General features: G+C 42.3%; 1 protein-coding gene across 2 annotated transcripts in view; it reads left to right on the top strand.

Moving 5' to 3' along the window:
• spag9b (sperm associated antigen 9b) overlaps window positions 1–21,546 on the top strand; it is a 36,222-nt gene extending 14,676 nt beyond the window's left edge. The window contains exons 5-29 of one of the 2 annotated variants that reach the window (XM_080049334.1): window positions 3,409–3,556; window positions 5,914–6,205; window positions 7,616–7,700; window positions 8,812–8,939; window positions 9,451–9,508; window positions 9,781–9,933; window positions 10,020–10,077; window positions 10,608–10,738; window positions 11,016–11,072; window positions 12,793–12,975; window positions 13,336–13,465; window positions 13,595–13,684; window positions 13,888–14,049; window positions 14,504–14,675; window positions 15,226–15,426; window positions 15,974–16,130; window positions 16,417–16,545; window positions 16,641–16,721; window positions 16,815–16,882; window positions 16,970–17,118; window positions 17,288–17,459; window positions 17,594–17,707; window positions 17,875–18,054; window positions 18,617–18,748; window positions 19,046–21,546. In XM_080049334.1, coding sequence (XP_079905460.1) covers window positions 3,409–3,556; window positions 5,914–6,205; window positions 7,616–7,700; window positions 8,812–8,939; window positions 9,451–9,508; window positions 9,781–9,933; window positions 10,020–10,077; window positions 10,608–10,738; window positions 11,016–11,072; window positions 12,793–12,975; window positions 13,336–13,465; window positions 13,595–13,684; window positions 13,888–14,049; window positions 14,504–14,675; window positions 15,226–15,426; window positions 15,974–16,130; window positions 16,417–16,545; window positions 16,641–16,721; window positions 16,815–16,882; window positions 16,970–17,118; window positions 17,288–17,459; window positions 17,594–17,707; window positions 17,875–18,054; window positions 18,617–18,748; window positions 19,046–19,164 — 3,349 coding nt within the window. In that variant the 3' untranslated portion in view covers window positions 19,165–21,546. Of the gene's footprint in view, window positions 1–3,408; window positions 3,557–5,913; window positions 7,217–7,615; window positions 7,701–8,811; window positions 8,940–9,450; window positions 9,509–9,780; window positions 9,934–10,019; window positions 10,078–10,607; window positions 10,739–11,015; window positions 11,073–12,792; window positions 12,976–13,335; window positions 13,466–13,594; window positions 13,685–13,887; window positions 14,050–14,503; window positions 14,676–15,225; window positions 15,427–15,973; window positions 16,131–16,416; window positions 16,546–16,640; window positions 16,722–16,814; window positions 16,883–16,969; window positions 17,119–17,287; window positions 17,460–17,593; window positions 17,708–17,874; window positions 18,055–18,616; window positions 18,749–19,045 lie in introns of both variants that reach the window. The other variant, XM_080049333.1, reaches the window with a different exon arrangement.
• The last annotated feature ends 469 nt before the right edge of the window (window positions 21,547–22,015 follow it).

Here is a 22,015-nt window from a genome sequence, read left to right as displayed (position 1 = left end):
TTATCATCGTGATGACACTCATTGACATAATGCATTCCCTAGCCCTTAACCCTAACCATTAAAAGTAATTGCCTAACCCCTACTCTTACTAACACTAGGGCTGCAACTAACGATAATTTTGATAATCGATTAATCTGTCAATTATTTCCTCGATTAATCGATTATTAATCGATCAGTGTTTTGGCCCGTAAAATGTCAGAAAATGGTGAAAAATGTTAATACATTTTCCAAAGCCCATGTTGACATCCTCAAATGTATTTTTGTGTCCAAAAAACACAGATATTTCAGTTTACTGTCATAAGAGGATTAAAGAAACCAGAAAATATTCACATTTGAGAAGCTGAAATCAGAGAATTTGGACATTTTTTATTAAAAAATGACTCGAAACGATTAATCGATTATCAAAATAGTTGGCGATTATTTTAATAATTGATTTGTCGATTAATCGTTGCAGCTCTAACTAACACCAACTCTAACCTAAACCAATTTTTTTTTCTTTTTTTTAATATATTTTTTGGGCATTTTTATGCTTTATTGATAGTGTAGAGACAGAGTTGAAATGGGGCAGAGAAGGGAGTGACATGCAGAGAACGACCGCGGGCTAGAATCGAACCCGGGTCCACTGCTGGCCGAGGCCCATGGGGGGCACGTCCTACCAACTGAGCTAAGCCTAACCTAATTCTAACTTGTACCTTAAAACCAAGTCTTTCCCCCTCAAACATGCCTTTGAATATAATGAGGACCAGGCAAAATGTCCTCACTTTTCAATTACGTCCTCACTCCGATGGTTAAAATCTCAAACTGGTCCCCACAAAGATGCCTTTACAAGTGTACACACACACACGCACGCACGCACGCACGCACGCACGCACGCACGCACGCACGCACGCACGCACGCACGCACACACACACACACACACACACACGCGCACACACACACACACACACACTCTTTTTGATCCGACTCCCTGTTTCGCAGCCAATAAGCGGCAGCCTGAGAAGAGCCTTATAGAAACGAGCTGCCTCAGCATCCAAAAGAGAGATTGGTAGGGAGGGAGGGATGGTGGGTGCTGTCGGAGAGAGAGAGAGAGGGAGAGAGAGAGGGCGAGAAAGAGGGAGCTCGTCAGAGTGTTCTAGACTGCGTAGAGGCAGCGGCGCCACATCTCGGTCGAGGGGATGAAGAGTGAAGGAGGGAGGAGGGAGGAAAACAGAATCACCTGCCAGAGGAAGACAGTGGGGGCTACTACCAGCCTCTCCATGCTCTGTGTGCATGTACCAGTGCTCAGCTGTGTGCACTGTATCTCTGTTTGAATCAATCAGTGCTGCTAAAGCCACCAGGATTACTGCTGTTGTGACTGCTGCTGACAGATAGTAAACTGAGCCCCACTGCTCCATAGCTAAACTCCCAGCTAGAAGGATATACTGTACGTACTGACAGCGGCTTGATGTCCAATCAGAGATCGGCCAAGTTGAATCTGGTGCGTCAGTGAGCATCCAGTCCTCCTGGTCCCCCTGTTGAGGCACTGGGCCGTGCTCTGGGGGGGCCATGAGCCCCGGGTGCATGCTGCTGTTTGTTTTTGGCTTTGTCGGGGGCGCGGTGGTCATCAACTCTGCCGTGCTGGTCTCTCTGTCTGTGCTGCTGCTGGTCCACTACTCTGTCTCTACCGGCGGTTTGCCTGCCCTGCCTTCCTTACCCTCCCTACCCAGACCCAGCAGGTAGTATGTGGATATGTGTGTGTGTGTGTGTGTGTGTGTGTGTGTTTGTATGTTATCTTAATGTACCATATGTAAATGTGTGTGTGTTGTTGTAGCCATGCAGTCGCAGTGTTGCTGCCATGTGGTGGTGGGTGTGTAATACTCAGACAGTGTGAGACTGCACACTAGAAGTAGGTCAAGCCATAGATAGGGGAAAAAGGCAGACTCATACTACGCCACCAAAGATACATCCATCTCGCAAGAGTTTATAACTATTTTTGATTATCCTCAAACTTAATTTTAAATCTTTTCCTAATAGAAACAGTAGTGGAGTACTATTGGTGAGCCTGTGGTTTTTCCACACCCCTCACTTCAAAGTACAAAAGGCAGCATTGGTCACCATCAGTTGGCCTGCATGTGACCTCTTCTTCCCCCCCAATATGGTGGTGTGTGTCTATTGTCTTTGGGCCACTGCCGGCCAGCTACTCTTTTCATCACGGCAGCCATTGTTCCACCACACGCCATACAATGTGTTCTTTCATACCTGGTCACTGGAGTTAGAAATGCTGCTGGTGTCTGTACCTGGTCTGATGCAGTGTGTTTATTTCAATGTGATGCTGAATATGATTTGGTCGTTCAGTGCATATTGAGTTGTTGTGAAATGGAACACCTCCCTGCTAGAGTGAGCCGGAATGGATGGTGAGTTTTTAATACGAGAGCCTGAGATGGTAACAGATGTTTGTTATCACTGATGTATTACTGCCTCAGTGTGAAGGCCCAAAGCTGACCTCTGTCTCATTATGCGCACAGTAGAAAAACACCTCAATCATAGAGCCAGACACAAATTGATTCTACTAGGTGGGAGGTAATGGAGTTTATGAGGCAACCAGCTTCACTTCTCTTCCCACCACACCAGTACCAAAATGTCAAGTGTAGTCTTTCCTGCAACAGCTCTCTGTTAACTCTTGACCCCAACGTGTCACATAGTTTAGTTTTTATTAGTCCAACTGATAACATTATGCTCATCACTTCACTGAAAAATGGGCAAATTAAAATGTAGGCTGAAAAAACAAGTGAAAAACCTGCCTGTTTGAATTAGCTAAAGCTAATAGTGTGAGTGAGTTCAGGCTGAGTAAATTGTTGGGGAACAGCTCTCCTTTTTTAAGGTCTCCTTCACTAGATCTATCTCAACTATTATTGAATGGATTGACAAAGTATTCAATACAAACGTCCATTGTACCCAGAGAATGAATCGTAATTCATGTGTTCACCAGCAGGAAAAAGTGACATATCCCAACATCTATAACATAGATTAAATCACCAACTTTGTACAGATATCCATATCTCCCATATCGAGCTGGTTCTGACCACTCTTGGATGGAATGCAAATTATTTTGGTAAACCCCTAACCTTTCCTTTCAGAGCCATCATCACTCATTCCATTTACATTTGTCTGTGTTTGTGTACACGTAAAAAAAATGCTAAAGATCAGTATGTTAAGCTTGCATATTAGCTTATTGCTCAGAGCACCACTGTGTCTAAGTACAGCCTCATAGCCACTCGCGAGGCTGGACACTCTTGGTCAAGTCAGTCTTATGTAATTAGAATACAGAGAGACTGACTGGCCAGTATTTCTGGTGTTTTCCTTCCCATTCAGTATTGCTCCCTTCTCCACCTGAAACATCCTTCTTTCTGTTTGTCTTGTGTATCCAGGAAGGAGCGTCCCATCTCCATGGGCATATTCCAGCTTCCAGGGCCTGATGGTGTGACCCCTGACCTCCAGCGGGAACCTGTGGACACCCCATCTGAACCATGGAGATTCAACAACCTTAACTATCAGCGCTCCAACACCAGCCTCAAGGTATAACACACACACAGCTACACACACTCACACAGATCGCTCACGCTCTCCAAGTCTTAGTTGAAATTTAGAGAGACTTCTTCCTGTCACGAGTTGTAAAGTGTAAAGTTAGTGGTTGAAGTTAGTGGTTGAAGTTAGTGGTTGAAGTTAGTGGTTGAAGTTAGTGGTTGAAGTTCCCACGGATCAGACTGGTGACATCATCCACGGTTCAATAAAAACAGGTTGTGTAAACAAAATTCCAGCAAAGACCGGAGTAAAGAGTACATTTCTATTTAGAAAGAAAGGATTGTTCGGTGTGTTCCGAATTTTTAGCAGTGTGTGTGTGTGACACGGGGTGGCTTGGAGCCCAGCAAAGCAGAGGAAGTGGTACCATTCGGGGGCCTGCCTTTCACCTCAAGGGAGGGTGGAAAGGACACAGTGTCTTCACATTGTTGCTGTTGGAAACCCTGCTGCAAGCAAGGCTCCATCTTGAATATTAATGACCGCCTAATTAGTATTCAATTGATGTTATTACACTAGTTCAGGGCCAAAAGGAAATTGTAAGACGTAAAGTGGATTCCTGTTTGGTGATCTCTTTTTTTTGACCCAGGTTATCAGGACCTGTGTAAGGTCGTTCGTAACTAGCAGCCAAGGTAGTTAATAATTCTCAAACTCCTTTCTACGCAGCGCACAGACCCTGGAGTACAATTAAGGCGCCATCGCATCGCAGTACAGCTTTCTAAATAAATGATCTTCCAAACAAGACTGAACATGACCCCCCCCCCCCCCCCCCCCCCAGTACAGACACACAGCAGGGCCTTTGTGTTTTATCCTCTTGACATTTTTTACCAAAGATTTAGATCCCTTCCCTCTCGCCATGAGAAGAGGCTTGTGTGTGTGTGTGTGTGTGTGTGTGTGTTTGTGTGTGTGTGACAGTTTTTTTTAAAGGTTAAGGAAGAGGGGAAGAGCCATTATCATTAGAGTAGCAGTGGATGGAAGCTTTCCCCCTCATTGGCTGCTCGGTGCTACTATAGCAACAACAGAGTGACGCCGGCATGCAGACAAAAGATGTGAAAGGAAATACTCCCATCAGTGCAGAAAGAGAGAGAAACTTAGGTGGGAATACATTTGAGAGGAAAAAACCCATTATCAGAAAGTTAGATTTTTATTTAATTTTTTTCATATTTGTAATATTATCCAATATCTGTGAAAGCTTTCAAATCAATTTCTAAAGTCTTGTCTGCTTTCAAGGTGACCTAGGGATCAGTACGGATGCTTTGTTGTTGTCCTGATTGATCCTTTTCCATCAGCCACTGTGCTATTTATAGTACTCACGAGTGTCACGTCCACTCACTGGTATTAACTCAGCAAAACAAACGACACGGGCCAGGTTTAGAAATTCTACATGATGCCACAAATGAAACCTAAGAGCGTTTGGTTGGTCCTGTAAATCCAAATAATTTTCATTCATTTACAGAGAAAGCCTGGGCCAATCAGGTTACCTTGTGTCATAAATACTGCTCTTGTCACAGTGGAGTTGATGCCTTTTTCTATACATTTTTCTGGACACTTTTAGATCAGTTTTGATGAGACATAAACTTTTCTTGCTCCTTTTGAGTTCTTGCAACCTCTGTATATGGGTGTGGTATTTTACATGTCTTAGCCTTGGTTTGCTTAAAAACCTTTTTATTTAATGTCCCTCAGCCTGAGGAACAGTTCTCCCCAGTCAGAGAGGAAGGTGAAAGTTCACAGGAGGACCAGGTAGAGGTGTCCGTCACTCATGGAGAAACTCTAACCAAAGCATCTACCAAACCTCTCCACTATAGTTGTAATGTGGTGCAGACTTGGTTGTGTGTGATTTTTTTTTATTAATAATGATAACACACTGGCAACAACTCCTATCTTGTTCAAACTGCATGATCTTGATGTTTTTGTTTTTGTGTTTTGTTGTTGACATCTTGGTTAGTCATAGCAGGAAAATCACAGATGGAGGGAGGTGCACGTCGTGGTTTGTGTTGGTTTTCAGCCGCATGGCAGGCAATGTGCACACTGTTTGATAATCTATTGTGTTTGGCTTCATTTGATGTAAACACAAGGAATGTCATTTAAAGGTTTAAAGATTCATAAGGTTACATTTAAATGTGTCATGTGTGAAAAAAAATGTCTTGAAAATGTTTTCTTAATCTTTTTTTACTTTACTTTTGGATGAGAGTGATGGTATTTTGGACTTGATCAGCATCTGCATTTACAGCTTTAATTATGGAGAATAAACAAATAAACATGCCATGTGACTCCCATGAAGATCATAGTTGTATCCTTTGTTTTCCATTTTCTCTCTCTCTCTCTCTGCCCTACCATCTCTCTTCCTCTATCTAAAGGATGAATTATCCAACTCTAACCGCGGAGGCTCCAACTCCACCACTCCAACCAGGCAGGGTGGTGTCTCCAAAAGTGGAACTCCTGTGTCTTTACAAGGTGGGGGATCCAAATCCAACAGGACCCTGTCAACGTCCAGCACGCCGCTATCTCCTCACGATGGACTGTCCACGGGAATGAGTCCCTCTTCCATTGTGGGTGGAAGGTCTAGCGCCGCATCACCACTATCTACTGCTGCCTCGCCTCGGTCTACCGCTGCTTCTGATGGAGCCATGGAGTCTGTGGACACAGAACGTGAGTTTTCAGAAGGTTTAAACAAGAAGAACCTTGACATGAGTGGTGGGAAACCAGGGAGCACTAAGAACATCTCAGAAGCAAGAGGAGGACAATATGGACATGATGGTTCAGTAGCTAGAGGAGGTCAGGTTGGGCATGAGGGTTCAGAATCAAGAGGAGGACAACATGGACATGATGGTTCAGCAGCTAGAGGTGGACAACATGGACATGATGGTTCAGAATCAAGAGGAGGACAACATGGACATGATGGTTCAGCAGCTAGAGGTGGACAACATGGACATGATGGTTCAGAAGCTAGAGGTGGACAACATGGACATGATGGTTCAGAAGCTAGAGGTGGACAACATGGACATGATGGTTCAGCAGCTAGAGGTGGACAACATGGACATGATGGTTCAGAAGCTAGAGGTGGACAACATGGACATGATGGTTCAGAAGCTAGAGGTGGACAACATGGACATGATGGTTCAGAAGCTAGAGGAGGACAACATGGACATGATGGTTCAGCAGCTAGAGGTGGACAACATGGACATGATGGTTCAGAAGCTAGAGGTGGACAACATGGACATGATGGTTCAGAAGCTAGAGGTGGACAACATGGACATGATGGTTCAGAAGCTAGAGGAGGACAGAGTGGACATGATGGTTCAGCAGCTAGAGGAGGACAGGGTGGGCATGAGGGTTCAGAATCAAGAGGAGGACAGCTGGGTCAGCGTGGACATGATGGCTCAGAAGCTAGAGGAGCAGAACAGGGTCAGCTTGGACATGATAGTTCAGCAGCAAGAGGAGGACAGAGTGGATATGATGGTTCAGAAGCTAGAGGAGGACAGCATGGACGTGATGATCCAGAAGCTAGAGGAGGACAGCTGGGTCAGCATGGACTTGATGGTTCAGAAGCTAGAGGAGGACAGGGTGGGCATGAAGGTTCAGAATCAAGAGGAGGACAACAGGGTCGGCATGGACATTTGTATGGTCAGGACTCTGCTTCTACGCCCCTTAGAGGTGAAGGTGAGTCATGCAGATGAAACACCATGTCTTAACGGTGGATGAACTAAAGGTGCAGTCAGCAATTCTGGAGAACGCATGTGGTCAAAATCAGTGAATATCTCCTCCTACATGTCCGTACTGTGTGTGAAGAAAATGTGGTGTTGCACAGCCTCTCTGTAAACAGGTATGCAAACAAAGGGGCCCACCGTAGCTAGCAACATGCCCGTTTACAGAGTCCAGGCCACGTATTAACACTGGATTTTTCTTTCAGTCCATCGAAAGGCGATAGTCACTGATTCTGACTACAAGTGATTTTGACAAAAATCGTTCTCCAGAATCGCTGACTGGACCTTTTTAACTTTAACATGAGTGTTCTTGAGTTCATTTGTGTGGTATCTTTTGCTGTGTGTGATGGAGCAGAGAACGCAGAGAAGTCTGAGGTTCAGGCCATCATAGAGTCAACTCCTGAGCTGGACATGGACCCCGACAGCTGCAGAGGAACCAGGTACAAGACTAGGGATTAGATACTATACAAAGATCCACCAATTTCTGTAAGTTCACAACCACTTCACACAGCAAATGCCAGCTATGTGGATGTGAGAAAGTATGCATATTTCCAGCATCCTTTTTTCATATAAACCATAAGTTATCCCCATATGTATACAATATTTTATTATCTGTAGATGTACATTAAAAAAAAAACTGATAAGAAATGTAAAATTGTGTGATATCATAAAGAGCCTTGTTGTGAATCTTTTTCAAAGGTCAAGAATGAACTCAATGTGGAGCTCTGTGTCCCAAAGCCAATAGTTGTCATTGAGATTTTGGTCTTTTCACGGATTTGGTTGACAATGAGAAAAGCATAGATTCAGAATGATTGCCTGACAAAGTTACTTATATCTTATTCCATTTAGAGTTGGTATCCATTCGTATATGTGATATATTGCGCTCTACAAGCAAGGCGATATGTTGCGAAGAATTTTAGAAAAACTCTAATAGTGTCTACACAGAATGTTATATGCATAAACATATACTGTTTATTTCTATGAAATCAGACTCAGAACAGTTGGACCTCCGTTTGTATTTCATTTCATATACATTCAACCATATTTATTAGTAAATCATCCTAGTACTACTTCTTGTGCAGTTTAAACAGAAATTAACATCTGCCTCAATCAGTGAAAAACTTAAACTTGGGGCTGAGATAAACATTAAGAAATTAAATTTGAAAACAGTGTTATAAATATAATGCATGGTCCCTGCAATATCCCACATAACACTTTTTTGTGTGCAATCTGAACAAAGGAATTACCTCTGTCCCTGTATCATAAAAATGAATATAAAGATATAGAAAATAAAATTTGTAAATTGTGTGTAAATTATGGCATGAAAGCAAATTAAAGTCCATGCCTTACTGGCGGCAGCACATATCTGAAAAATTGGAGAAAAAAAAATTTAATTTGATTTTTGCTAAATGATGTATATCGATACAGTATTGCGAAGACAGGTATCGCGGTATTTACATGTACTGATATTTAACCAACACCCCTAATTGCAAATATGTGCCTCTTTCATCATGCTAATCGTCATCTCCCTCTCTTTATGTGTCCATCCAGCACACCGACTAAAGACGGCATAGAGAATCTAGCGTTTGACCGCAACACTGACTCTCTGTTTGCGGAGCTGTCGTGTGGTGGAAACGACGAACTGATCGGAGACATGGACGAAGGAGCCGACCTGCTGGGTAAGAAGCCTCCACTGTCTCCTGTCTTCATCTTCATAATATCTTATACTACTTTATCCTTTAACAAACTATTTCTTCCCCTGCTGTATTCTCTGTAATTTTTTTTAATTTTTATTCTTTGGCTGTCGGGCTTTATCCACCTTTACAGATGAGTTTTCTGGTGTGTATCAATACATGTTCCCCATATCTCTTTACAGACATGTTATTTTAATCCTTAGTGTCCCTGAGTCGAGTCTGTGTGTGTTCAGTTCCCTCTGTATACTAGACTAGATGTTCAAATCTCTAATTTACCTTCAGATTTTCATAAACCGTTTCCTAATTTGCATCATTTCTTGCATGAATGTCAGACTTCAACTTTCAAGGTAAGGCCGAGTGAACAATATGTTAATGTATAGGATAGACAGTAGAAACACTTATTTTGGGGGGGGGATTTTAAATTTTAGATTTTTATGCCGGTGCACATAATAAGATGAAACAATTTTGTATTCACACTATGGGCGATCATTTTCAGGTATGGGTCGGGAAGTGGAACATCTTATCCAGGAGAACACCCAGCTGCTGGAGACCAAGTAAGTACTCACTGACTCACCTCTGTAGCAGTGTTTGCTTGTTGTAATTGTGAGATTCAGCAGTTAAAATCCTTCTCCAAGACGTGCCGCAACTTATTATAGCACTTTATTCTAAAGATAGATTTTGACAAGGGCTTATTTATAACAGACACTCCCTTCCTGTTGTATTACTGAGGAATAGGACAGTGCTGCCACCTTGTGTTAACTGTACATATTACAAAAGCATGTGTCTTTTAAAAGCATGTGTGTTTTTTTTTTATTTATTTTTTTAGAAACGCTTTGAATGTGGTGAAAAATGACCTGATAGCACAAGTGGACGAGCTTACCTGTGAGAAGGAGGTTCTGCGAGGTGAGCTGGAGGCCGTCACTCAGGCCAAGACCAAACTGGAGGAGAAGAACAAAGAGATAGAAGAAGACCTCAAGAAGTGAGTCGCTTTGATCCATCCAACACTCTAATGTATGTTGACTTTTCACTGCATTATTGAGGTCTAATGTGTGTGTTCGCGTGCAGGTTGCGAGCGGAGCTGGAGAACTCCAAACAAACAGTCAAGAATGACAATGAGGATGATGTGAGTTTTTAATATTTGTTTTTGTCAAAGTGTGGGAGATACACCTGTACGGGTTAGAGCACAGCAAGTTGATGGTTAATGCTACCTAAGAGTTGAACCTGTTTTCTCCATATAGCATTTAATCAATCAAACTTTATTTATATAGCACTTTTCATAGACTGCAAAGACGGCACAGAAAGTGCTTCAATAACATTATAAAATAATCATTTGAAAAAAATATTAGTCAAATACAGTATATAGCTTCAATTAAGGAGACTAAGATAGACTTATAAAGATAAGTAGAAGTCAATAGGAAAAAGGCTTCAATTAATAATACAAAAAAAGTAAATAAAATAATAGTAAATTAATAAAGTCAAATAAATACCAATAAAATTATCATTTCAGTGCTGCAAAAATAAAAGCTTTAGGGTTCTCTTTAAATGATATAATAATATAACATAACATAATGTTGATGGTGCAATTTAAACACGTGTCATGTGATAATCAGTCAATAGAGCTTCAGTGTTCTCATGCTGGTGTGGTGTCCTTAGAGCGATGTGCCCACAGCCCAGAGGAAGCGCTTCACCAGGGTGGAGATGGCCAGAGTCCTGATGGAGAGGAACCAGTACAAGGAGAGGCTGATGGAGCTGCAGGAGGCTGTCAGGTGGACCGAGATGATCCGGTGAGACAAGACCCAAAGGAATGATGCTTTTCTCACCAATTGCAATTATTTTTGCATGAAGTAATTGCATATAGTTCAGCCTGGTTTCCTTGCCTTGATCATGCAAGCACGCGGAAAGCCTACGCACGCACGCACGCACACACACACACACACACAGTAAATGCAAAACTCTAATATACAATGGTGTGAAGCTTGAAATAGAAATGTAACTGACTTTAGACACTAACTCCATCTGTAGTATCAAATGTAATTGAAAGTGTGTATTTGTCTCTCCCAGGGCTTCAAAGGAGAACCCCGGTCTTCCAGAGAAGAAGAAATCCGGCATGTGGCAATTGTAAGCTCCTCTTTCCTTCTCGCTCCAGCTCTTTAATACCAACCACAGTGTAAAACGACTCCAGTTATTCACGCGTTTCACTTTGCTCTTCTTTTGTATCCCATGTCGTTTGGTTGTATATTCTCCAGGATGTAGGTAACTCTTTGACACGTTAACAGTGGCTATGTCGAGTTTGCTTCTGGTGTTTTCATCTTGACAACAAACTCTTAACAAAGGAGAGCCAGATGGGGAAACCATGGCTCTGATCTCAGATCTGAGCTGCTTTGCCTTCACCGATCTCTTTAATAATTAACTAACTAGAGAACGTTGTAAACAAAGAGAAGTGAGGCTTTGAGAGGATGCACTTGTTTGCTCTCAGAGGAGCTAAATCTGGCAGACTGTATTTTTCTCTTAAAGGTGCACTATGCTATGTTTCAGTGTTTAGCTTATAAAACATATTTTCTCTACATGTAATTCTTAAATATTGAATGATTCTATCAAATTCTCGAAACAAAATTAATTTGAGGCACCTGGAACCAAACCTTAGACTAGAATATTTGATTTGATTTGATTAAATTTATTTCAGACATATCAACATACAAAACAAAATGAAAAGCATGGAAATACAATAAACAAAAATTATGTTTTCACAAAAAAAGAAAAAGAAAAGAAAACAAATGATCTGTATTGCTGAGATATGCCTGAAAAGGAGCAATATGCTTGTACACAAAAATCTAGGCCCTGATGCTGTAAACAACAACAGTGAAACTTTTCAGGTAGCATTCTAACTTCAAACACTGTTCCAGAGATCCAATTTTCCTGGAAGTAAAATTTGTTTAGTCAGTTATGAGAATATACCTTAGAAAATGTTCACTCCTCTGCCACACCCAAAGTGACATAGTGCACCGTTTAAATGATCCCGTCTCTCCTTTGTTGAATGTCATACGGAATGAGTTTGGTTTGGTTTGAAGAACGTTGCAGTATTTTTCCAATATCATTTGTGGTGTTTGGCGTCGGGTTTGGGACTGGGTTGTGTGCATAAGACGAGCAAAATCTGATAAAATCCACCGTCTCTCTCGCCCTGTTTCTGTCTGTCCCTCTCTATATGTCCTGCCTGATGTTGTGATGTCTGTGTGCAGGAGGTGTGTTGCTGTGGAGATGGGAGGGAAGGCAGGAATTTAGGGGCAGTGTTTTGGTCAAAACAAAGCAGATGTGCTCATAAAGATAGACTTACCAGAGCCTTTTTATTATGTTTAGCTTTCAGACTTATCGTATCTATAAATATTAATTGGAAATATACAAAAAATATGCTAGCTATATAGTGTGAGATGTTATAGAGTAAATACCATGTAGCATTAGGGGGGAAATGTAAGTTGATTTTGTGCATGCCTGTTGTGTCCTGTGTTGTTGACTCACGTCCCGCACAGTATTAACCCTGCACTCCCCTTGCTCTGTGGCATTCTGGGACGACAGCTGCTCTGATGCTTTGCTGTTTGGGGAAGACCACTCAATGGGGTCATCAATGTGAAATATGCATTGCCGTGTCTGATAGCTGTATGGAAGCTGGCATGGTGTGAAAGCATTGGGAAAGGAGCCTTTTTTTAAAATGTTGAACCCTTTACCTCTGTCGCTGGAGCTATACTGCTTGTGTCCACCCCTCTATACGTTTGTCTGTGTGCTTTTTCTTCCCCTTTTTTTTGGTCCCTTTCGGTTCCCCACTTCCCCGCCCTTACACCTCCAGTTTCAGCCGTTTGTTCAGCTCGTCGGGCGGCGCGGCCAAGAAGCCGGCAGTGGAGGCTCCGGTGGGTCAGGTCAAGTACAACGCGCCCACCGCTCACATCCAGCCCTCTGTCAAGACGAGGAGCAGCACACTGCAGCAGCTGCCCAGCGACAAGAGCAAGGCCTTCGATTTCCTCAATGAGGAGTGAGTCACCCAGTGAAAACCTGTGTCACTGTTTCTTGTGTGATACTGTATGTGCTTGGCTAGAGCACTATCAATGCTTTTTGTGGATCCACTCAAAAGTAAATATCAAAAACACATGACAAAAGGAAGAACAGGCACTCATCTATTTATGTACCCACAATAATTATAATGGCTGTCAGGATTTGAATCAGAATTTGACATTTGAAATTTTTAATTTCACTTCGACATAAAGATCTGTTGACACCAAAAAACAACAATGCATCATTTGTTCCTGACCCAATTATATGAACTTTGAACTGAGAAAATGATTGTCTGAGTAAATGACATGTTATTCAGCTAGCTGCTTGTCCTGTCCCTCAGAGTGGCAGCAGACAACGTGGTGTCCAGGCGCGAGCAGAAGAGGGCTCAGTACCAACAGGTCAAAGCTCACGTCCAGAAGGAGGACGACAGAGTGCAGGCCTATGGCTGGAGTCTGCCCAAGAAATACAAGGTTAGGGCATGAGCACCACCACCTGCACAGTAGCTCTATATGTCTATGCTTATAGATTGTCCTCTTCAGATAATGGTACAACTGTTAGTATAATCTCTAACTGAATGCAATGGTTTTTAACTTTTTCAGACCAATGGTGGTCAGGCAGAGAATAAGATGAAGAATCTACCTGTGCCTGTCTTCCTCAGACCACTGGATGAGAAAGATGCTTCTGTGAAGGTGTATAAAAACTTCCAAAATGGACGATTACTAACCGTATACACCAGCAAACGTTCTAATTGCATTGAATTATGGTTCATTTTCTTGTCTCAGCTGTGATTGTGTGCATCTCTCCTAATATCTATCAAAGTAGTGTGATAGAGATGAATTGATATATCTAATTGTACTTGACTCTTGTTACTGTGCATGTGTGTGTGCGTCAGCTGTGGTGCGCTGCTGGTGTGAACCTCTCCGGAGGGAAAACCAGAGACGGAGGCTCCATCGTTGGAGCCAGTGTGTTTTACAGTGACGTGCCCGGACCAGAGAGCCCCAAAGGGAAGAAAGGCTCTCAGAACAGCCTGGATCAACTGGATCAAGAACTCAAGGTACACACACACACAGCTTCTACTGTTTCTATTATCCCATCTAAAGTATGGCAATCGGCTCTACTTTCATTCCATTTTTCTTTGCTACTCGTGACCATAACATCATGGTATGGAGCACAAACATACTAATATAACAAAACAAAACAATGGCTCACTGCATGGTCAAAACAACAAATATTACTTAAACAATTGTCAAGAAAAGCACCTATTTACCAAGACCTTTTGGCCTTTCTGGGAATATTTAATGCGATTATTGTGTACATGTCTCAATAATGCTGCTAAAATGGGACTACTTACACATGGCTTCATGCGATTATTGCCCACTAAAGAATATGACATTATTTCGATTAAGGTGTGCAGATTCTTAATGGGGTTAGTGTGGGAGTATTGCTGTGCTGTGTCAACGTGGTCACTGTCTGACGTCTCTATGTCTTTTTGTTTGTGTGTGTCACAGGAGCAGCAGAAGGAGCATCGGCAGCAGGAGGAGATGTCGTCTCTGGTGTGGATCTGCACCAGCACCCAGTCCACCACTAAAGCTGTGGTCATCGACGCCAACCAGCCGGGCAACATCCTGGAGAGCTTCCACGTCTGTGACTCCCACGTCCTCTGCATCGCCAGTGTACCAGGTCAGCACACAACAACACAGAGGGAGAGAGGCTTTGTATTCACTCATGTTCGCACTCCGCTTGTTTTTCATAATCAATTGTAGGGGGAAGAATTTACGTAGTCCAATCTGATTGGTCCAATCTTGCCCTATAGTTGACTGATTGTTAAATTATTATTTTTTTTTTGTATCTGCTCGTGGATCCATATTCTCATTTGCAACATGAGCTTCCATTTTTTTCAACACCAGACAATGATTCTGAAATAACCAAAAAAAAAAATTCTTCATGACTTGACATAAGCATTTATTTAATTGGGACTTAGTCTACCATTCACACACGCTAAGAAGATGTCTCATGTTCTTTGTATATTGTTATAAACAGTATGATAGGCAGACATTTATACCACAATAGGCGACTTATCACCACCACATATAGCCGGACTAGAATGATCCTTATTTCATTGCAGCTATTCAACTGTGAGATTGGCGGTCGATTTAGACTCCTTTAATTGAATCGGCTAAAAGTCTACTATTCGGGGTCACCCTTAATCGTGTGTATGTTTTTCATTCAGGTGCCAGAGAGACAGACTACCCTGCCGGTGAGGAAGTAGCTCCAACCAATGAGACGGGGCCAGCAGGAGATGGCAGCTCACAGTCAGCCAATAGCAGCTCAGCAGGCGGTGGTGATGGTGACGGCATGCTGGGAGGAATCACCGTCGTAGGCTGTGACACTGAGGGAGCAGCAGCTGTTCCTCAGACAGCAGACAGTCCAGGTCAGAGACTTCAACTGTTTGATCTCTTTTTCACCTCAGACATTAGCAGCATGTCTTAGTGACCAGAGCCCATATTTATTCAGGACCACTTCAAGTAGAGAGCGTGATGTCGCTGTTTTATGACAGTATGGCATATAATATCTGTCTAGGGTTTTATAAGAAAAAAGAAAATGAATGCCAAAATGAATAATAGACTTAGGTTGTGTTCACACCAAATAGTCATCTTCTTTAGTGCGCACCAGATGTGCGGCCCGAGATCCCCCCTCTTTGAAGTGGACCAGAGTCCAGTTGTGTAGTTCGCACCAGAGGTCTTGGACTGCGTTCAAACCAACCCAAACTGCACTGCACTAAATAAGGCTGGTGTGAGCGTTTAATCACAATGTGATATTAACCAATAAGCTGTTTTTGGCTCATCTGGCTCATAAGCAAACTTTGGCAGGCCACTCCCCTGGATTGAAGAACAAATAGATATATCATTTAAAATTAGTCATTTGATTCAGCCTGGAGTTTGATTCAGTTTTTTTCTAAGATTTGATCCTGTCCACAGAATCCAGTCGGGCAGAGGAGGCCTGCGAGGCGACAGAGGCCAGCTCTGGGCCTGCTGACCAGAGAGAGAAACTGAGAGGAGCCTACACCGAGCACGTCTTCACTGACCCCCTGGGATCACAGCAGACAGCCGAGCCTCCAGCCAACTACACTCAGAGGTAACCTATCACCAGGCCCCTTAGCCAGCGCCATGTCCTTACAAGTCACTCTGTCCAATAAAACTGACAATTATATCAGTGCAACAATAAACAGACCCATTGAGCAACAGCATCAACTTACTGTAAAACCATTTACTGTTTGCTCATGAAACCTATGTTCATAATTGTTGGATAGTAAATCATTATTACAATGCAATCTCCCTTGACATATCACTGGGACCGGTTAAATTAAACTAAAAATCCAAACGCAGCAGCTGTAATATGACCCGTTGTGTCCTCTGAGCAGGGAGAGTGATCTGTTGAAAGACGGAGTGAGCTCAAACCCCAGTGCAGAGGAGCAGGACCTGATGAGAGAAGAGGCTCAGAAGATGAGCAGTGTGCTGCCCACTATGTGGATGGGAGCACAGAACGGATGGTGGGTTTAATGTGTTTGTTTCTGCCTTTCACACTACTGTATTTGACAGGAAATGAGGAAAATGTAATGATTAAAGAAAATGCTTCTGATTGTAGTTTGTACGTCCACTCCTCTGTGGCCCAGTGGAAGAGGTGTCTCCATTCTATAAAGCTGAAGGATGCTGTGCTCGGCATAGTGTAAGTATGAGAATGAACAATGGATGTAAGTCTTTAACATTATGGGCCATTACTTTAATGGTTTTTGATAACGTGTGTGTGTGTCTCCCACAGGCATGTGAAAGGGCGGGTTCTGGTCGGCCTCTCTGACGGCACTTTAGCCATTTTCCACAGAGGAGTAGGTGAGGGGATATCAAATAATAAAGTCCTTAACCTTCCTTATCCGTACATATAAGCGTGTGTGTGTTGACTTCCTCTGTTTGTGTCAGACGGACAGTGGGACCTGACCAACTACCACCTGTTAGACTTGGGCAGACCTCACCACTCCATCCGCTGCATGACTGTGGTTCACGACAAGGTGTGGTGTGGCTTCAGGAACAAGATCTGTGTGGTGCAGCCCAAAGCCATGAAGATAGAGGTACGAGGAGATTGAACTCTCACTCATTTATTCTCATGCAAACTAATGTGTTGACTTTTTCAGTTGTGTGTTTGTGTTCTTAAATTATAATTTTTTTATTTAAAAAAAAGTATTTAAAAATGTTTTTTATAGTAACTTTCTGTATGTGCATCTTCTCTGTCCTTTGCAGAAGTCCTTCGACGCCCACCCTCGTAAGGACAGCCAGGTGCGTCAGCTGGCCTGGGACGGGGATGGTATCTGGGTGTCCATCAGACTGGACTCCACCCTCAGGCTGTACCACGCTCACACCTTCCAGCACCTCCAGGACGTGGACATAGAGCCCTACGTCAGCAAGATGCTGGGTCAGTTCACATCTTCTCTGTCCCCCGTTCAACACAAGCTGAACTTACCAGGGGGCTGAGAGGCTTTTGTCTTTAAACTCAAGAATTGGTTTTAAATTGCTTTTAAATATGTATCTTCACACCTTCTCTCTCAGGCACAGGGAAACTGGGCTTCTCATTTGTTAGGATCACTGCTCTCATGGTGTCCTGTAATCGCCTGTGGATCGGCACTGGAAACGGAGTCATCATCTCCATCCCTCTGACGGAGAGTGAGTCCTCATTTGATGTCCGAGTTGTGATTCAATGAATTCTCCCATGTATTACCCATGTTTATCCATGTCTCATTAAGGGACCAGAACACTCATAACAAGCGACTAATGCTCCCTCCCTCCCTCCTACCCTTCCTCTCTCCCTCCCTCCTGCCTTGACCCAATAGCAGCCAACAAGGTCACCAAGGCAACGGGGAACAATCCAGGTAGTGTGGTCCGCGTCTACGGCGACGACAGCGGCGACAAAGTGACAGCCGGCACGTTTGTCCCGTACTGCTCCATGGCTCACGCTCAGCTCTGTTTCCATGGTCACAGAGACGCTGTCAAGTTCTTCACCGCTGTCCCAGGTAAACACACTAGGGCTAGGCTGTTTACTCTCATGTTTAAATTATATTCATTTATGATTATGATTTCTTAAAGGTACAGTGTGTGTAGGGAAATGGTGTTTTTTCTAAAGAACAGACTTGGTAGATATGGAATATTCTATACATCATTCTGTTTTAATAAGTGTGTAATCGCTTAGAAATAAGATAATAAGCCTTTTAAATCTACATAGGAGGGGCGGTTGCACCACCATTATTACATTCTACACATTATGTTAGGGGTATTATATCCATCCTTTTTATTGAAATATTTGGAAAAGTTTAAAAAAAAGTTATTTTTTTTTGCTGCTGATGTGATATATCATTGGAATTATTTTAGTGTAATAGCAAATGTGATTAAACAATCAGCAGCCCTTTTATATGTGTATCAAATGTAAAAACCTGTTGGCTAGCCATACTTGGATTCTCATATAAATCATCGCAGCAAAAAATATAATAGAAAATGACTGAGCGAGAGAGCTAAGATCTCAATTGAAGACCGTGTACTGATATGAAGTTCTGGACCACATAAACCCAATCTGGCCAGGTCATGCTCTTCCATCTGCGTCGAGTGGAGGAGAGGCAGCAGGAGACAAGAGCACAGACGCCGCCTCTCAGGAAGGAACCAAGTCTGTGCTGGTGATGAGCGGAGGAGAAGGCTACATCGACTTCAGGATGGGTGAGTGACAGTTTGCTCCATGGGCTGGATTCAAACAATGGGCGTAATCCCTCCAGCAGATCTAGAGGACGTTTACACTGCATTTTTTTTAACATAATACGCAAAAGTATTATAGCGTTTTTGCCGTATTGCACCAGAAGGGCTATCTACTACAAAAGTTCCACCTCCAATTACTGGCCTGACATGCATACTACAGTTTTTTTTTTCAATATAATGGAAAAACTTGCCCATTGTGAGACCGTTGCCGTGTAATCGTAGCCCTAGAGTCAAACGTTATTTGTGTGTGTGTGTGTTAAGGTGATGAGGATGGAGAGGGGGAGGAAGGAGATGACCCCCCCATGAAGCTGCAGCCCTCCCAGGCTAAAGCAGAGCGCAGTCACCTCATCGTATGGCAGGTCATGGCCAACCAGGACTGACCTATATAGCACCTCGGAGCCCTGAGGTCAAACATCAAGCCTTTTCTCTCAAAGCCGCTGCTGCCACACACAGGAGCAGTCCAGGTGGCACCACTTTAATCAGCACTTTTTACTTCCTCAAAACCCGAACGATAAGAATGAAATGAGCGAAAAGCTGCACTGAGCGCTCTGTGATGAAGTGGAGCGGTGCGAACAGATTCACACAAACTGTTATCCTTTTACTATCAGTTGCTTTCTCTTGTTCTTTTTGAAAAAGAAAGAAAAATCATGGATTTGAATGCCTCTTCTTTTTGATATGATTTGAGGTTAAGCTGTTCTTCTCTTCTTTTTTTTTTTATTTGCTTTGCAAATGCAGTGAATCTGTGCTTGCGCTGGACTCGGCTTGATGCTTAATCGGTCAGTCAAAACAGGTAATAATCACCTGCAAGCTCCAGGTTGCCCTTGAATAATGTCATACTGGGGCAATCATATGGGGCCGATCGTGTATCATGCTCTTATTAAAAAAACCTGGCTTTTGATTGTATGCAAGACAAATTGAATTGATTGCCATGTTGTCTTTAGGTCCCGATTCGTTTGAGTCAAATGCAATTCATCAAATTCATTCGTTTAGGCTCTGTATGAGCAGAGGCCTTATATCATGCTTTTTATGTGTATTGCCATTGCATTCCAGTCACAAGGCTAAGCATATGATCTTCTGAAAATAATATACAAAGATATCCTTTGTAAAACCTAGAGGATTGTTGGATGACACTTTTCTGTAGGTATTCCCTGAATCCTTACAACCTCTTCTAACCATCTGTATGAAAACATATTCCATCAGTGCTAATAAGCAATTGTTAGCATGCCTAAAAACTAATGTGATATCGTAAAAAATTAGGATAGATTTTTTTTCTCTAGAAAATGAGATGCTTAGCTCTGTGACTTGAATGTAATAATGATACATAAGAGAGGCACGCACTGGAGCCTAGCTAACTCGGTTCCATTCATAAAACCCATTATGATGAAATGAAATCTACATCTGCATGATGTTAAAAGCCTTCCTTTCCTTTTTGAGTTAATTTTGGTCGCACTGCTGAACATTTGATAGACCACAGACTTGTAATCTAATATCACATGAGGCTCCTGTATGTCCTCTGCTCTCAGTCTACCCACCAGCCCCAGCTTGTACACACTCCTAAAGCTTGCCTTAGGTATGGAGGAGTTGAAATGACTTACAGGTTTTCCCAAGTGTGAGAAAAGTATTTTTTTTTTCTTGAAAAGAATGTCACGTTTGCTACCAAAGGATAGATAACTAAATACGGATAGTTTGCCACATGCTGAAGCAATACTAGTGTCTCATGTAATATGGCACCTTTTGAGCAGCATGTTTGAGTCTGCCTCCATGTAGGTGAAACGCACGTTTTTGTAACAGAAATCCTGGTGTAATAGATAAGATATATTTTTAGACTTTCATATTAGGACATTGAAATATTTTCAGGGTGTGAGAAAAGAGAATGTGCCGGACCTGTTTTATTATGAGAGGATAAAACAAATTCACCAAGGAATACATATATCCCCCTACCCTACCCCAGCCCACTAATCCTTCTATTGACATTAACAGGTCAAAATTGGACATTTTTGCTTTTGCGCTTTCTGCCCCTTTTGTATACAAATGTATGTGATCTTCTCCTTAATCTCCCCTCCTTATGGCAAACTGATTATTTCAGAAAATGTTTTAAGTCTATTTTTATGAACTTTCTTTTTGTTTATGTATTTTAAACTGCAATCTGAGTACAGTGCACAATATGTCCATTTGTTTGTAATCTGTGTACCAGTGTACTGCTCTGGTATCTTCTTTGTTTTGCCCTCTTTGCATTGAACTGTATCAGAGGACACCTGTCCTCATTATGATAGAGAGAGAGTGAGAGTGTATGAGTGTGTGTGTGTGGAGAGGAGAAGAATATTATTGCAGTTTAGCCATTTCAGTATTTATTTACAATGATTGAGCCTTTGCAATTCAGAATGTATCTTTGTACATTGGATATGAATATATATATATGATATGATATGTGTGTATGAAACATGAAATGGCTTGGGTTTATTGTTTGTTGTTGAAATGAATTTGTTTTGTAGGGGGAAACCTCACTCAGCTATGCACTGTCTCGGAGGGGTTGGGGGGTTGCTTCAGAACTTTTTTTTTTAAGGAGAAAACCTTGCAGCTTGTCCAGATCCTGACACAAACAATCACAAAAAAAATCAAATGAGCAACTTCATATCTGTGTTATTAACTTGAGCAGGGACTCTATTCCCTTCCCAGTGAGCAGTACACACACACACACCATCTTGTACTTCTTCTTCATCTCTAGCCTTACTTATTTTCCCTAACGGTCAATAAAAGCAGCTTTCGTGGGCTAACATTTTGTCCTCTTGTACGTTTTTTTTTTTTTTTTTCCATCAACAGAAATGAGTTACGTCTAGTCTTGGGAGTTTCGGGGCTTCACGGCATGTCTCAGCTTTAAAGAATGCGGTAAAAATGTCTCTAAACTGTTAAATGAATAAGAGAAAAGAAAATTCACTACCTTTTGTGGAGGTTATTGCATTAAGATAAAATTACTTCAAGAGAAAGAATATTTAAAAGTAACTTGGACCTGCATGGGGTTCTATTTTAACTTTGATAGAATTTGAATGTCATATTTCGTAGTATACATCTTTCCGATTCTAATGTGCTTTTTGCAGTATCAGACTCACAATGATGCATCTTGTTTGGCATCTTCATCCCAGCCATGTCAGCCTAGAGTACCTAAACACTATTCTTTACCAACACTAGGTGGCGTGCTTGAACTGCACTGTCATTTATTCACTGTGACTTTAT

This window comes from Ammodytes marinus (assembly GCF_949987685.1).
Source record: "Ammodytes marinus genome assembly, chromosome: 20".
Taxonomy (NCBI): Eukaryota; Metazoa; Chordata; class Actinopteri; order Uranoscopiformes; family Ammodytidae; genus Ammodytes; species Ammodytes marinus.
The sequence above is the reverse complement of the archived record's forward strand: the minus strand, read 5'-3'. Positions and strand labels throughout refer to the sequence as shown.